This window comes from Pinus tabuliformis, chromosome X (genome assembly GCF_031772625.1).
Source record: "Pinus tabuliformis cultivar Carrire ecotype Pingquan chromosome X, CPIR1, whole genome shotgun sequence".
Taxonomy (NCBI): Eukaryota; Viridiplantae; Streptophyta; class Pinopsida; order Pinales; family Pinaceae; genus Pinus; species Pinus tabuliformis.
Window position 1 is genome coordinate 284,940,868 of NC_142308.1, and position 17,757 is coordinate 284,958,624.

The 17,757-nt window shown below is 38.1% G+C and overlaps 1 protein-coding gene across 3 annotated transcripts; it reads right to left on the reverse strand.

The window, feature by feature from the left end:
• Positions 1-13,191: 13,191 nt before the first annotated feature.
• Positions 13,192-17,146, reverse strand: LOC149139513 (glutamate receptor 2.7-like). Of its 3 annotated transcripts, none has more exons than XM_089448077.1 (6): positions 16,781-17,144; positions 15,112-16,445; positions 14,733-15,013; positions 14,572-14,603; positions 14,040-14,434; positions 13,192-13,943 (listed from the first exon to the last, which is right to left on the reverse strand). In XM_089448077.1, the coding sequence occupies exons 1-6, from the start codon at positions 17,043-17,045 to the stop codon at positions 13,416-13,418; spliced, it is 2,835 nt and encodes a 944-aa protein (XP_089304203.1). In that variant the 5' UTR covers positions 17,046-17,144; the 3' UTR covers positions 13,192-13,415. The 3 variants fall into 3 exon arrangements, with proteins under 3 accessions (XP_089304203.1, XP_089304204.1, XP_089304205.1); XM_089448078.1 differs by lacking the exon at positions 16,781-17,144 and adding an exon at positions 16,625-16,756; XM_089448079.1 differs by having other exon boundaries at positions 13,767-13,943; positions 14,051-14,434; positions 16,781-17,146.
• Positions 17,147-17,757: the final 611 nt, after the last annotated feature.

The window sequence follows — 17,757 nt, forward strand, 5'->3', positions numbered from 1 at the left end:
AAGAAGAGATTAAACTACTGGAGAAACTGATGAGAGAACTTGATAGTAGAACAGAAGCTGCAGTTACAGTTTCTGAAGAAGAAGATGTGTCTCAAGTAGCCATGGAGACAGGAAGATGCAATAATTTGTTTGCAGGTTCATTAAAAAGCATGAATGAGTATGAGTATGTGATAAGAGAGACTGAGCAGATGTTGTTTGAATATGGTAAAGAGGTAGGAGGAATCAAACAATTTCAAAGTGACGATAACCAGCAGCAAGTTAAAGGAGGAGAAGTTCACTACTGTGAACCCAAGCAGGAAGACATCATTAGAACAGATGGTGTGAAAGAGAGACTAATGGACAATCTCATGAATTCTACTGAGAATTCGAATCAACATATTGATATGCTGACAGAGGAAGAGGAAATAGAGCAACAAACTGAAATGTTTCCAAAGAAAGAAGAGGCACCAAGGCCTCATGTTTTTAATTTTAACAAGTGTTTTGTGAATGCAGGTTTTGTTGCAATTATTGGAGGAGATTTAGCATAGGTGAGCAGCCAAGTAAAGATGAAAGAAGAAGACTTCATGGAAGAATTCAATCCTTGGAATGGAAAAATTAAATTGTTGGAAAGAGTGCTAAACAGGCATGATTTAATCATGAAAGAGGGTAAGGATGATAGGGAGGTAGCAAGTAAACCAAAGAATGAAGCAAGTAAAAGAGAAGTCAGCGTAAGAGTCACAACAAGCGTTGAAGCAAAAGAAAGCAAACCAAAAGTTGGAGCAAGCAAAGAAAAAGTCAGCATAGAAGATAGCAACAGTAACCTGGAACAAAGAAATACAAAGCAGAATATGGACCATCCCAAAGATATGCTAGACATAGAAATTGAAGAAATATGGCAGTAGATGATGAAGCAATTCAAATGGAGTAAAATGGTAACAGCAGCAAGCAAGATCAATCAGAAGCTGAACCTGATTGACTGGAAGAAGAAAATGGAGCAAAAGACAATAGAAGTGCAGCGGCAGCAAAGGAATAAAGCATCTGGAGAATTACAGAACAAAGTGTGGGATCTAGAAAGACCAAGAAAAAAAGACACATGATCAGGAGATCATGAATATTTTCTACTTTGGGAGTCTGATGCAAGACCATTCAGCCCTAGGAAAATGATTGTAAATAGTAGACATAGGGGGTCATGCATTTTAGGAAATAGTTTTCTTAAGTATCAAGTTAAGACAATATTTATGCCTTGAAATGTGATTTAATTAGCTAATGGGAGAATATGTAAATGCTCCCAAAAATAAATAAATGAGAACATGAGTGGTAGAAGTCAAATCCAACTCTTAAACAATTCCATGATTCTAGGAAAGAGAGAGAGATTTTAGGCATTAAATGGGAAGCTGATAAGAAGAATTTTCTGTTTTAAAATAGAGGAAAAGATGGAATGGATAAAGTCTCAAGGAAACTTATCTGCTACATATGTATGCATGCAAAGAGCTTTAGGGCTTTTGTTGGAGGGGTAATCGGATCCTCCAATGCATTCTTATAAATAAGTGAACCTGCGTGTTCAATAGGAGGAGGCCACCAATAGTATAAATAGGCCTGTGTGTGTGTGTGCATGAGACCGAAGTGTCTCGGATGTAATCTTTGCTTTTATATTAATATATGCAGATGTTGGTTCTTGATTGTGTCAGAGTACTGAAGAGTATTTCACAAATGTTTGAATTACTGTGTTGAACTCATAGGTTCTATGACAGAGTGCAGGCAGAGTTCTGAAGTACGCTGGGGCGTAATATTGATAGAGGAACCACAAAGGATCGTTGAATCCAATCAAAGACCGGAGTGGAAATCTGGGGTGAAATTGCAAAGCAAGAATTTGCTAAAGGAGTCAAGCCTAGGAGGAAGAGCGAGCAGCGAAAGGGTGTAAGGCATAACCTTAAAGAAACTCAGAATACACAGAGAAACTAAAGAAAATGCATAAAACCCAAGTAAAAGAGGACGAACAGAGAAGTGAAGTTTGACACTCAGCAACCATTCAATCAGTTAGATCAACAGCTGAGAATCAATCGCATCAGCGGGAGTCCATTTGAAGTTATCGAAATAAGAGCGAGCAGTGATTAATCGTGGACTGTTGGATCGTGGCCAGATCAACGGTCATGATTTAATCGCATATTAGCGATCGAAGGTGCCAAGGGTAAGCGACGTATGACTGTTTTGATATCGCCGATCGACGTCGGGGCTTATTGGCGAGCGGGCATCAGTGCTGGTGGAGATCAGAGAAATAGTGTAGGAACAATGGTGAATAGACCTGACGATATTATAGTCGTGGTTGTAATGAATTTGAAATCTGGCGTATGCGGTTGGAGTGGGAATTCCTTTGTATTCCCAATTGATTAATATTCTGATAGTTATATGGTGCAACCTTTTAACACAAAATTATGTGTTATTGCTCTGATATCAGAGATCGGATCGAAGGAGGAGGATGGTGTATATGTGTTAAGACTGTGGAAGTCCCAATAGCTGATAGCGATTGCAATAGAGGTTTTAACCTCGAAATATGTGTTGAACCGTAATGAAGGCAGAAAATGTGTTTGGGAGTATTTCCCTTTGTAAATGGATTTCCTTTGTAATGGGATATAAAGTGGTAAAGCGCTGATAGTGCAAGTCGTGCGATATAGCATATATTAACCAAGATTTAGAAGGGTAAACTTATATATGCATGGATAAAGGATTTAAAAGGTTCTGAAGGGTTAATATTGTCCCGATAGAGGATTACAGCAGGGTGATTGGTTTCGATACAAAGGAACGGCTGTATAAAGCGGCCTTGACCATTTATGGTCTTAAGATTTAACTCCATTGAAGAGTTAAATATCCTGGGATAAGAGTTGTGGATGCATCACTAAAGAATGCATATTGTGGGTATGTGCGGGTGTTTACCCTGGCATCAGTTTGACTAAGGATGGTTATATGCTCGATGCCAGGAACCTGCACCACAGCCACCACTATTACAGGTTTAGACTAAATAATTTTGTATGAATCAATAGAATTATATTAATAGTAGTCATTAGACAATTTTCATTATCATAATCTCTAATATCTTTATGTCAAAAGTAATCAGTAAATAACTAAATCAACCAGATACTTATCTATTCTTTTTCCTAGGAATGTGATGAGAGTTATCTCGGTCCTCCCAACCATAAGCTTGTTGTTGTCTCTTCTCAACGAGCTATCCCCTAGATCTTCTCCTTCCTCTCACGGAAACAACCTCGAGAATTCTCACTTCCTTACCAAGAACTAATTCTCATGAACCTCTAACCAGTGTCCTACTACCTTTATGAGGCTTCAACCAGTTTTTTTCTCCCCATAGTTATAATCGCAAATCATTGTCTTTCTCTCCCACGAGATTTCTAAGGAGATCCAGATCCATGGCATGTATCTCGTGTGAGGTCATACTTTTCTCATCTCTCCTTTTCAATAATGTCAAATGGAGAACATTTTCTTCTTTTGACTTTTCCCTCCTCTTGGGCATAACTAACTCCTGACAATTAGGAGTTAAGTTCCACATAACAACTCTTAAAACATTATCAAGGCTTGTAACAGCAAATATAATTTCATTCTTTTTTAAACAACAAAATATAATATTTATATTAGTCAATTCTTTTTCCAAATTTAATCATTTCAATTCAAGGTTAAATTAAAAATAAATGTTATGAGTAATTATTGGGATGTTTCTAACAATCCAGAACATTATTATTCATCATAACTTGAAGGCATGTATCTCGTGTGAGGTCTCCTTTTCAATAATGTGAAATGGAGAACATTTTCTTCTTTTGATTTTTCCCTCCTCTTGGGCATAACTAACTCCCGACAATTAGGAGTTAAGTTCCACCTAACAACTCTTAAAACATTATCAAGGCTTGTAACAACAAATATAATTTCATTCTTTTTTAAACAACAAAATATAATATTTAGTCAATTCTTTTTCCAAATTTAAATATTTGAATTCAAGGTTAAATTAAAAATAAATGTCATGAGTAATTATCGGGATGTTTCTAACAATCCATCTATCTGTTGAACATTATTATTCATCATAACTTGAAGGTCTTATTGTAACCTTTGCAGATAATAATTCCATGTGGATAAGTGTCATTTATTTTATGTTATTATTTAAGTAGAAGGTTGCAACATTTATGCATGATTTTTACATATCTATAGTGATTTTTTATTCTTAAGCTTTGCAAAAAACTCTCAAAAATTAAAATCTTTGAAAGTAACATATAACAAATAACATATTTACCATCAATTACTTCCTGCCAAAACAAGAGTGTTTCAATCACTATTAATTGAGCATAAACTGATGCAAGTTGTAATTATTTACTCAATTTTTCATAGAGCATAGTTTCTAACTTGAATTTGCAAAAAAAATTACAATATAACCAAAAAAATATTATAATTTTTATTATTTTTACTTTTTAATTATTCATTAAGTTAACATTAAATGTTTACACAAGAATTCTACAACATCTCTATTATATTGATCTCTATATTACTTTTAACATTTTATTATTTTTTAATTAAAACCATATATAAATATTAAATATTTACAAACATATATTTCTACCCTGTTATAAACTGGTTTTTTTTTTTAATATCTCAACGACAATAATCTCCGCTCCACATTTAAAAAAAAAATTATCTCAGCGGCACATTTAAAAAATACATGAATATATAATCATAATAAAGGATGTTTTTATAAATTATGAATATATAATCATAATAATTACAGGATGTTTTTACATTTATAAAATAAAATTTAAGAATTCAATTTTTTTTATATTTACATGAAAATTAGGTTAGAAAAAATATATGCCCACTCATAAAGAGTCAAAACGTTTTGATTAGGGTCAAGCTTCCAGCGATCTGCATTGTGCAAACCTCTGGCCACCAATCTTTCCCCGCAGCAACCATTCTTTACCTACCCACATCAACACCTCTCCTCCTTGTGAGTCACACTGAGGAAGGCCAAGTAACAAGTAGAAGGAACAAGAAGCAGCGACAGCGAATAGAAGGACCAACAAGTAGAAGGGACAACACAATAATGGGAGGAACAATAGGGAGAAGGAACAACACAACAACAAAAGGAATAGCAAGCAAAATGAACAACACAACAACAGAAGGAACAACCACAGCCAACAAAAGGAACAACACAACAACAAGTAGAAGGAACAACAAAACAACAGAAGGAACAGTTGAAGCCAACAAAAAGAACAGTTGAAGCCAACAAAAAGAACAATAAGCGAAAAGAACAATGCAACAACAGAGGGAACAACAAGCACAAGGAACAGGGGCCCAAGAAGAAAATGAAGGAAGCAAACCAAATGGAATCCAAGATAAGAAGAATCAGCCCTCATGAGTAGTTAGTCTACAAACCATGAAAAAATACCCGAGAATCAATGTTATGTAAATTTGCTTTACTAGTAGTACAATATGTTAGACAATGTTCAAGAATAGCTATAGAAATCTATGAATTTTTTAATATAAGCACAAGAGAAGGGACTGCTTTCCCAGCATATTCTCACGGTTTAATTTTCACTCACATTCTCATAGCTTAGTTTTCACTTATGCTACAGTTGATTGTAATAGGTGTTGGGTATTTTTAATGGGAAAATACCAAAAACAAACAAATTACACACCACAGAGACAATGCTCTGTTTCCTCTTTCCAAGATCCTTGACTGGGAAGCTTTTAAAACAAATTTACTGAGAACAGTCCATTACACAGCCATAAAACATTTCTATTGATTTACAACAAAAGACTGATACAATTTCATCCTCTTCCAGAGAGGGATTCACAAAACAAAAAAAAACTCTGTTACGCTCACAGGTTTTCCACTGCTGTGGATATTACAAAATCAGTTTCTTGATGCTCCTGTATTTTTAACAATGGTAAATAACCATTACAGCCCCTGTGGTATTAAAATTTTCGCACTACATTGCATTCTATACATACAGGAAGAAGAACACTCAAAGAAAAAACTTTACGCGCAGACTTACATAACAAAATATGAAAAACATATAAAAAAAATAAAAACATATGCCCATAACGATATTAAACATATGCCCATAACGATATTAAAACCTCCACCTAAATCTACGAAAAAAACATTAAATTCCATAAATTTTCACCTACGGCGGTCAACGGGAAAACGACAAAAATTTGATGTGTCGCGGGCGGACAGCACCTTCGGGAAATCGACGGCTGAGATCGCGCGCGCGCAGATTGACTCGGATCTGGGCCCGCTGAGCTGATCCGACGCGGTTCGCACACCATCCTCGGGCAAACCAATCGACCTTTAACGTCCGGGGAGCAGGCGGTATGGCGGATGTACAGTGGACGCGTGGCGGCGTTTGATTGTGTCGGAGCCTCCTTCACGGGTACAGCCATTTGCGAATGGCAGTGCGGGGAAGTCCGGGCGGTTTTCCAAAACCACCCTGCGGTTGAAATTAATAATTTAACACTCCCCTTTAATTTCAACAGCTGGGCATTCGGACATACCCAAGCTCTTTCTCAAAAATTCAAAGCTTTTCTGATCTAGTGGCTTTGTCAAGATGTCTGCAACCTGTTCCTGAGTCCTGCAATGTTCTAGGACAATCTCTCCATTGTTCACTAATTCTCTGATGTAGTGAAACCTTGTATCAATGTGTTTCGTTCTCTTATGAAACACTGAATTCTTTGACAAAGCAATAGCTGAGCTATTGTCACAAAAAACCACTGTCGCTTTTGCCTGCTCTTGGCCTAGGCTTCTCAACATCCTTCTCATCCAAACTGCTTGACATGCTGCTGCTGTCGCTGCCACATACTCAGCCTCTGCTGTAGACAATGCTACAATGGACTGCTTCTTAGAAGCCCATGAAATGGCTCCTGAACCCATATGAAAAACATAACCAGAAGTGCTTTTCCGATCATCTACACTTCCAGCCCAATCACTCTCAGTGTATCCAACTAAATCTGAATGTTCTGAGACATTATATAATATGCCAAACATTTTGGTACCTTTGACATACCTTAAAATTCTTTTTGCTGCCTGCCAATGTGCCTCCTTTGGCCTCTCCATGAATCTGGAAATTAAACTAACAGCAAACATAATATCAGGCCTAGTTGCTGTTAAATACATAAGACTGCCTACAACACTTTTGTACAAACTAGGATCAAAATCCTTGCTGCTGTCCTCTCTGCTGAGCTTTAATCCCATCACTGTGGGAGTGATTGCTGCCTTGCACTCTTGCATGTTAAATCTGCCCAATACTTGATTTACATATCTTGCTTGTGAGATAAAAATTCCTTTTTCATTTTGATCTACTTCTATGCCTAAGAAGTATCTCAACAAACCCATGTCAGTCATTTCAAATTCATCCTTCATGACTGATTTAAAATTCTCAATGAGCTGATCATCATTACCTGTGAAAATAACATCATCAACATATAAGACAACAATCAAAATTTTACCATCCTTTTCCTTGATGTAGACTGTGGGTTCTCCTTCACATTTGTCAAATTCATTATCCAATAGATATGAATCTATCCTGCTGTACCATGCTCTTGGCGCTTGCTTCAGCCCATAAAGAGCTTTCTTCAATTTGCACACTTTGTGCTCTTCTCCTTTCTTCTCATATCCGAGAGGCTGTTCCACATAAACCTCTTCCATTAACACTCCATTTAGGAATGCTGATTTCACATCCATTTGGTAGACTTTCCATTTGTTTTGAGCTGCTATGGACAACACTGTTCTCACAGTTTCCATCCTTGCAACCGGGGCGAAAGTCTCCTCATAATCTCTCCCATACTGCTGCTTGTAGCCTTTGACAACCAGCCTTGCTTTATGCCTTTCAATCTTGCCTTCAGCATTGCTCTTGGTCTTGTAGACCCATTTCACACCAATGACTTCTTTGCCTTTTGGTAACTCAACCAAATCCCATGTTTTGTTTCTCTCTATGGCATTGATCTCCTCATCCATAGCTTCTATCCATTTCCTATCTTTAATTGCTTCTTCGAAATGAATAGGATCATCAACATGACAAAACAAGGCAAATAAGGAATTCATTCCTTCTTCATAAATTTCACTTAAATTTCTAAACTTTGTACCTCTTTCATTTGGTGTGCAAGTGCTTGAAGATGCACTTGAATTTCCTCCTTGTGGTGTGCTTGGAGAAGCACTCTCATTGATCCTCAATGGTGTACCTTGCTGTTCTTGTGTTGGTGCTGCTGTTTGGGGATTCATTTCAGCCACCTCCTCTTCATCCTCATCATGAGACAAACATCTTTTAACATTCACTGTTTTCTCTATGCTTCCATCCCAAGCTTCCTCTTCAATGAATTGAACATCTCTGCTGACAAAGAACTTCTTGGTAGATGGGATGTACAGTCTTTAGGCTTTGGATTCATCACTGTATCCAATGAAAAGACATTTCTCCCCTTTGATGTCCAACTTCCTCCTTAGCTGATCTGGAATGTGTGCATAGGCCACACATCCAAAAACTCTCATGTGGGTGACTCCATGCTTTCTCCCACTCCATGCCTCTTCTGGCACTTTGTTCATCACTGCTTTTGTAGGACACGTGTTCAAAATATAAACTGCACAATGTACAGCTTCAGCCCAATAATCATTTGGCAAATGCTTTGCCTTCAGCATGCTCCTCGCCATATCCATGATGGTCCTGTTCTTCCTTTCAGCAACTCCATTTTGCTGTGGGGTGTACCTGGCTGTAAACTGTTTATGAATTCCATTTTCTCTACAAAACTTTAGGAATTCATTGGAGATATACTCACCTCCTCTATCAGTTCTCAAAACTTTTTTATGTAGCCTGCTTTGGTTCTCCACAAGTGCTTTGAAATTTTGGAATTTCTCAAACACTTCACTTTTGTTTTTAAGGAAATATATCCAAGTCTTCCTTGTAAAATCATCAATGAATGTTAAGAAATATAGGCTGCCTGCTAATGATGGAGCTTGCATTGGTCCACACAAATCTGAGTGGATAATCTCTAAGGGTGCCTTTGCCCTTATGCTTTTCCCTGATGGAAAACTTTCTCTATGTTGTTTGCCCAATATACAACCTTCACAAAGGCTGTCCGGCTTCTCTATCAATGGTAATCCTCTTACCATTCCTTTTCTGCTTAATAGGTTTAGACCTCCAAAATTTAGATGCCTGAATCTCAAGTGCCATAACCAATTTTCATCCTTTGGCACGCTTTGGAAGGCCTCTTGGGTGACTGCTGCCATTTCCTTTTTGTTCTTCAAGTCTGCCCTGATCCGGAGAGGGAACATCCTGTTCGTTGTCATCTTCGCTTCAGCAATGCATCTTTTACTGGGTGGTATATCCATGATGGTGCATACATCATTCACAAAAAAGACATTGTAACCCTTTTGAATGAGTTGTCCAATAATCAAGAGGTTACATCTCATTCCGGGGACATAGTAGACATCTGCTATGGTTTTCCTTTCTCCTTGTTTTGTAAATATTTTTACTTCTCCTTTTCCCATAACAGACACTTTACTATCAGTTCCTAGTGTGACCTTTGACTTCAAGTTTTGATTTAAGGCTGAGAAGAGGGCAATGTTTCCTGTCATATGGTTGCTGCAACCTGAGTCTAAAAACCATATGTCTTCACTATGTGTTTCAGTCATGTTACAAGCTATCAGGACATTTTCTTGACTGTTGTTTTCTCTTGTAACATTTGCATCTTGTCTACTGTTCATATCATGCTGTTTCTTTCTACAATCACTTGCATAATGTCCATACTTTTTGCAATAATAGCATTGAACATTAGATTTATCATACCTTTGTCCTTGAGCATGATACTGTTCTCTCTATTGGCTGCTGCCGTGACCTTGGTTCTGATTTGGATTGTTGCCTCTTCCTTGTGCATTTGATGGGCTGTTCCTTCCACCTCTGTTCTGGCTTCTGCCTCTTCCTCTTCGGTTTCCTCTTCCTTGACCTCTTCCTCTTCCAAAGGACATCTGGGTCTTGAAGGCTTGCTCAAGAGATGAGTTTTCATTCCTACTCAACCTCTGCTCATGTGTTATCAGTGATGCATGTAGCTCATCAACTGAATAGTTTGAGAGATCCTTTGTCTCTTCAATGGTGGTGACTATGGCATCAAACCTTGAGGGTAAGACCCTCAATATTTTCTCCACAATCCTTCTATCTTCAATGGTTTCTCCATGAGTTCTTATCTGTGTGACCAATCCAATCACATGTGTGAAGAATGAGTCAATGTTGTCTGACTCCTTCATGTTCAGATTCTCAAAATCCTTCCTCAGCAATTGTAGTTTTGCTGTCTTCACTCTCTCCATGCCTTGATAGGCTGTCTTGAGGGTTTGCCATGCTTCATTGGCTGTCTTAGCTGCTGCTAACCTTGGAAACACACTCTGGTCTACTGCTAGATACAACAACATACGGGCTTTTGAATCCTTCTTCCTATTGCTCTTCAGTAGATCTCTCTCTCCCTGAGTTAATGCATTGAACTCAGTTTCATCTGCTGGTTCTTCAAAACCATCTTCAACTATTTCCCATAAATCTTGAGAGGCAAACAAGGCTGTCATAGTTATTGACCAGTAGTCATAGTTCTTCCCATTAAACTGTGGGAGCTGGGTGTTAAACATACCCATGCTTGTGCTTGTCATTCCTTGCATTTTGAACTAAGGCTTTAAAACCTTGACTGTGTGTATAAACACTGACTGTTCCAACAATAACAAACAAGATAGCTATGAAGAATACCTGAATCCTTCGTTGTCTGAGTCTTCTGTCTGCCTGAGAAGTTTTGCTGCAGCAACAACCTTCTCCCTTCAGCTTCTTTAACTTCTTTAAAGAGCCTGGACCTGCTCTGATACCATTGTTGGGTATTTTTAATGGGAAAATACCAAAAACAAACAAATTACACACCACAGAGACAATGCTCTGTTTCCTCTGTCCAGGATCCTTGACTGGGAAGCTTTTAAAACAAATTTACTGAGAACAGTCCATTACACAGCCATAAAACATTTCTATTGATTTAGAACAAAAGACTGATACAATTTCATCCTCTTCCAGAGAGGGATTCACAAAACAAACAAAAAACTCTATTACGCTCACAGGTTTTCCACTGCTGTGGATATTACAAAATCAGTTTCTTGATGCTCCTGTATTTTTAACAATGGTAAATAACCATTACAGCCCCTGTGGTATTAAAATTTTCGCACTACAGTGCATTCTCTGCATACAGGAAGAAGAAGACTCAAAGAAAAAACGTTACGCGCAGACTTACATAACAACATATGAAAAACATATAAAAAAAATAAAAACATATGCCCATAACGATATTAAACATATGCCCATAACGATATTAAAACCTCCACCTAAATCTACAAGAAAAACATTAAATTCCATAAATTTTCACCTACGGCGGTCAACAAGAAAACGACAAAAATTTGATGTGTCACGGGCGGACAACACCTTCGGGAAATCGACGGCTGAGATCGCGCGCGCGCAGATTGACTCGGATCTGGGCCCGCTGAGCTGATCCGACGCGGTTCGCACACCATCCTCGGGCAAACCAATCGACCTTTAACGTCCAGGGAGCAGGCGGTATGGCAGATGTACAGTGGACGCGTGGCGGCGTTTGATTGTGTCGGAGCCTCCTTCACGGGTACAGCCATTTGCGAATGGCGGTGCGGGGAAGTCCGGGCGGTTTTCCAAAACCACCCTGCGGTTGAAATTAATAATTTAACAATAGGAAATTGCTCAATCACAATGTTTGGTTAAAAAAAAAAAATATTAATGTTTTGACTCGGAAAACAAAACAATAGTCTATGCTCGCAGGGGGTCTTATCAGATCTTTGACTCTAAAAACATTATTGCTATTATGGCTTGTGCGGAATCATTCGATTCGCGAATATTAACAAGGTTGATATCTGTGCAGCTCGGGTGTGTACGTTGTTACAATAGTATACAAAATTCTTTGCTCATCTCTGCGTGTTTGGTGGAACCTCTTTTGTTAGATGATTAGGTGCAGTTACGTTTTCATCTATATCGACAACATGATCATTACCCAGAACGAAGAAGCTTCTCGTGGAAAGCGTGCTGACGCTGAAAGAACTAGTTCCCGGAGCGGAAGGGCTATTTGTGAAATTTGTCGGAGAGAATTGACTGTTTCGCTGGCTTAGGCTAGTTTCTGATAATCTTGTCTTGGGAGATGAGGCTGAATTCTCCTTCTGGTCAACATACACCATGAATGATTTCCTTGTCCTCTTTAATGATTTTACTGATGTTTCTAACAATTTATTTGTTTATTCAACATTATTATTGACCATAATTCCAAGGTTTCATTGTAACTTTTACTGATTAGAATTTCATGTAAAAAAGTGTCATATATTTTATGGGGAACCAGCCCACCAGCCAGCAATATAGTCCCACCATGGCTATGCCTAGATTTCATTTGATGGCAAGCCTCAGCTAGTAGTAAGATAGCCCACCACGGCTACGCTTAGATTTCATTATATTTCCATATACCATCTACTCTGGCTAGAGTGAAGCAGCGTAGTTAGAGGCTTAGGCGGGATCAAAGTGATTTCCTCCATATAGATAGATGAATTGACCAGGTGAGTAAGTCCTTTCCTAGCTAGATTCATTGGCCTGCTTGTAAGATTGTAACATTTATACATGATAGTAAAATATGCATAATAATTTTTTATTTTTAAATTTTGCAAAATAATTATCCCTTTTTTTTTTTTAAATAACATACTTACTATCAATTAAATCTTATTAAAACAACAATCTTTCAACCACTATTAATTTAGCATAATTAATTATTTTATAATTTTTGATAAAACATAATTTCTAACTTAAATTTACCAAAAAGATTACAATATAACCCAAAAAAATTATTATTTTTAATTTTTTAATATTCATTAAATCAACATTAAATGTTTACACACTAATATTACAACATCTCCCTTATCGCTATATTACTTTTAACTTTATTATTTTTTAATTAAACTGATGTTTAAATATTAAATGTTTACCGACGCGTATTTCTAAGCATCTTTCTAACGGAAAAACGTTATTATACAGTGATTTTTTTTTATATCTCAGCGATAACAAACTCCGCTGCATATTTAAAAAATACATGAATATATAATCATAATAATTAGAGGAGCACATTTAAAAAATACATGAATGTATAATCACAATAAATTATGTTTTTATAAATTATCAGATCTTTGACTCTGAAAGATGATGGCCTGTGCAGAATAATGCCATTCGCGAATATTATTAACGAGGTTACGGTAGTATACAAAAGTGTTTCCTTATCTCCGCGTGTTTGAAGGATGAAGTGCGTGCAGTTTCGTTTTCATCTACATCGACAACATGGTCATGGTCGAGGACAGCGTGCTGATGCTGAAAGGACTAGTTCCCGGAGCGGAAGGAGCTTCTCCTGGAAAGGGTGCTGATGCTGATCCTGAAAGGACTAGTTCCCGGAGCGGAAGGGCTATTTGTGAAATTTGCCGGAGAGAATTGACTGCTTCTCTGGCTCAGGCTAATTTCTGATAGTCTTGTCTTGGGAGACGAGGCTGAACTCTCCTTCTGGGCAGCATACACCATGAATGATTTCATCGCCCTCTTCAATGACTTCCCTGTTGAGGGCTCACCCAGCTCGTTATTATTGTCATCATTAACGTTAGGATCTCTCATATAATTGCAGAGAAGACGGAAAAAGAACATGGTCACAGCTACCAATGACACCGATCCAGTAATCAAGTAGAGACCCCAGAAACTGCCCATGCTCAACCTATTGGAACCTACTTTTGCTCCCGAATCTGTGCAGGCCGTGTTATTAAACCACATGGTTTCAATCTGTTGCATTTCTTTGTCCTCTGAAAGAGATAGAACAGCCCTGGAAATATCAGAGAGCAGCGGAGAACCCTTGGGGAATACCTGTGCAAAAGTGATGATCGTGAGAGACTACCCATATACAGAAGTAATTTATGCATTTGAATTTAGACATATTATTGAAAATCTAAAGCAACTTACAAAGCCCAAACCTCCTGTCCTGTAGATAGGTCCAACCATTGTATATCCGCATTGTGAAGCTAGAAAAATGCGGATATAAGGAATTTCGTCGAAAATGGCAGCCACTGTACCGTTTGAAAAAGCCTCTCCAGCTTCCTCTGCTGAAGAAAATGTTCTAAGACTTTCGTTGGCTATGTTCAACTGCTCTCTTAGGTATTCACCTACAAAAGAGCCTTCCTGATACCCTACTGGCGCTCCACTGGAGCGGAGAGATTTCACATCTCTAACAGCAGGATTCAACTTTTGTACAGTGAGAATCGACGTCAAGCTAGCCGTATAGCTGGATGTTATAATCAGAACTACGAATAGCCAGATTACAAGCACTAATCGAGACAAACTGCTCACTAACGTCTCCTCTGCAGTACAGTTTATAGATAAGGATAGAGAAGTTCATATAAAGCCATGTAAATACTAGATGGTGACATTCTGTTTTTCTAATTTTTCAAACCAGAGAACAGAACGAAGCATTTCAAAGGGAAGGAGAATCGCTTACTGTGAGAGAAAACCATCGTCGAGAACGAAAACCTGGAACAGCAGGGCAAATGGAAAAGAAGAAAAGTCAGCTTATTGGAGATTTTAAACACCACGAACATAAATAAAACAGTCCGCAGAACATGGATAAGTATTTAGAGTAAATTATTGTTGGAACAATACCAGAGTAGAGTCACCACTTGGTCTCTTGGTTTTCCTCTGAACTCAGGATTTACCCTGTGCTCAAATAACCATATGACGGTTCCTGTGAATATGAAAAATGCCCCTGTTGTGAACCACATGCCTGGAGTAAAAGGCAGCATGAACGCCCAAGCGTTATTTGCTTCGTCTGCCTTGACAGGGACTACCATCACAAGACCTGATTTCGTGAATGGTTGTGTGAAATCGACATAATTACTTCGATTAGCAAAAATTGTGATATCGCCCACAACTGCATCAAATTTCTGCCAGCAAATCTCGAAATCAATATGGATAGGAGTTGAATTCTTGCTAATCACAAGAATTATAAATCTAACATAATTCAACGGAATATAGAAGGTACCTTGAGATAAACTTGATTGACAAGGTCATCATAGTAGTGTGTATGGTTGTTGTTCTCGTATGGAATGAGATCATAAGGCAGTGCATAATCCAGTCTATTCACAACCGCCTCAAATACGTCTATACAGAAACCAGTGACGCTTCTTCGGTTACCGCTACTATCAAATGCAACTGTGACAAATTCACGGAATCCTTGTGTTATGGGAACTCCAATTTTCAATCTCTTGCCACTAGTAGGTTGTTCCCAACCACGAGGCACTTCTGTAGATCCGCCGGGCCAAATGACAGTTTTCAGATCGTCATTAGCATTGTTGTGCCTGGACCGCGATGATGCACCAGAGGGAAGTTGTTTGAAGAGCTGAGATTCATTATTCCAATACCCAACTACACTGTAGCCATTACCCATAACATTCACGATCTCATAAGTAGAACCCGCAATTTCTCCGTCGTTTAGCTGAACAACTCCGCTCACACTGCTAAAGTCTGTCTTGAGGAGCTCTGTCAATAACTGTGGACCTTCCTGAAAGACCTTAGGTTGTGTAAAACGTGGCGAAGAACTTATGGGCTTCATGAAATGAAAACCTGTTTTTCCTAAATTCCCAATTGCCCGAGCTATCATCCAGACGGCATCGTATGCAAATGAGCCGTAGACATTTAGTTCAGCCTTTTCTTCATGAGGGTATTCGAGTCTAAATTGGCGTTTCCACCTTCGACGGACATCTCGAAACTTGTTGGAATTCTGGATATAAGTTTTGACTCCCAGAAGGCCTTGCATGTATTCCATGGAAGAAGCATTTAACAGAACATCCCAAAGGCTAGTAAATTCATCTGTGGTTATCCAGACATAACCACTATCCATCATTCCTATTTCATGGGCTTTCATAAATAATTTTGAGGAAAGATCGACAGACTGCATATAGGAAACGAAAACTCTCGATTCCTTTGTCATTAATTTGTATAGCTCCCTCTCTATGGCAACCTGGTCTGCGGTTAGCGATATGACTGTTCTATATGCTAATTCGGATCCAACATCCCTAAGAGAATCACTCAATGAGGCGACTGCACCGGAAGCGAATTTATCGTCGGAATAAATAGCTGTAACTCTTCTCCAGCCAAAGGCCTGAGCCAGGGCTGCAACGGGCTTCATTTGCAAGGCATCACTATGTACCATACGAACAAAATATCGAAATTTGTGGTTGGAGAGCAACGGACTAGTAACGGAGAAGGAAACAATTGGGACTTTAGCTGCATCTCCCAGATGCAATATGAATTCTGCAACTTCTGACGCCTGTGGTCCAATTATTGCAACCACTTCCTTTTCGAGCAAATCAAGAGCTAATTTTACAAAAACATAAATAATAATTAATATCAAACCGCCAAGAAAGGAGATAAAAGAAGAAATTAAAGAAAATAATTAAGCGAATGACAATATAGATTCATTATTTTGGTGAAATTTGAATCTTTTCGTCTGCTCTTGACCTTGTGTATTGATTATATCTTTTGAATCCACATACCTTCTCACGGCAGTGGGTCTGTCCCACGGACGGAGAATCATTCCTTCATTATAAAAGAATGAATATGAAAGAGGAAATCTGACAAACAGGATGGTTTTCTATCTATATATAAAGAAAACAACCCAGGATTGAAAATAGCGAAGAGATTTAAATTACCCGCCGAAGCACCCTGAATAGCATCACCACGCGTGTCACGGAACAGAAGAACCAGGCGAGAGCCGTTAAGAACCTGGGTGTCCTTATTAATGTCGTCCCGTGCTATTTCAAGGGCGGTTTTGGCTACTTTTCCGACCCAAGAATTGTAGTTCAAGAGCACGCCTATATTCACCTCACTGTCGTTCTGGGCTGCACGACACAAGTTCCCAGTATTACAGAATAAAGTGCAGAAAATCATCAAAACTGCCAGCATCTGCCCTTCCATCTGGAGATTCAATACCACATCTGGTTACCCCTTTTAGGTTGAATGCATATATAGGCTCAGGACTCCGATGTAATCCGGTATATAGACTTTGTGAAAGCCGGAGATCAAATCAACCTGAATTCAGTAGTTGACGTGTTTGGTTCTCCTCTTTTGCTTTACTCGGAGAAGTCCGTGATTCAATAGGTATGCATGACCAATATCTGGTTTGAATGTTCGTCTGTCGCGACACTACAATTCTGAAAGAAAGTTACATTTTCACTGCAACCAGAAGAATTACGTTTGGAACCAGAAGAATTACGTTTGGGATGTGAAATAGGAATGATTTGGGAAATTTCCATTTGCAAATCATCACTTATCACTTTCACCCATCAAATTTTAAAATTATTACTTAGATGTTTTAACGAATTTCAGTTGACGTATTTTATCTTGGAGTTCAGACATATAAATTGATACATTAATCTTAATGTTTAGCATATGTCAATATGATTATTCTACATTTATATATACATGTCGAGCCTCAGTCATGAACATTATATTAATTATACAAGTTATTAAGAAATACTTAACAACTAATTAATTTTTATTATTATTAATTGAATACTAGTAACGTTTTAAGGAGATTGTGTTGATTGATAGAGGAACTTCATCTTATGTGTGTCATTAGAATTCGATATATAAATTTTTTAAATATATGGAATTCTTCGTTTATCAA

Bases quoted from the DNA above. Each gene is read 5' to 3' on its own strand.
- LOC149139513 (XM_089448077.1), bottom strand. From the start codon at position 17,045: ATGGAAGGGCAGATGCTGGCAGTTTTGATGATTTTCTGCACTTTATTC. The intron at 14,604-14,732 runs GTATTGTTCCAA...CTGCTGTTCCAG, and splicing joins CAAGTGGTGACTCTACTCTG to GTTTTCGTTCTCGACGATGG. The intron at 13,944-14,039 runs GTAAGTTGCTTT...ACTTTTGCACAG, and splicing joins GGACAGGAGGTTTGGGCTTT to GTATTCCCCAAGGGTTCTCC.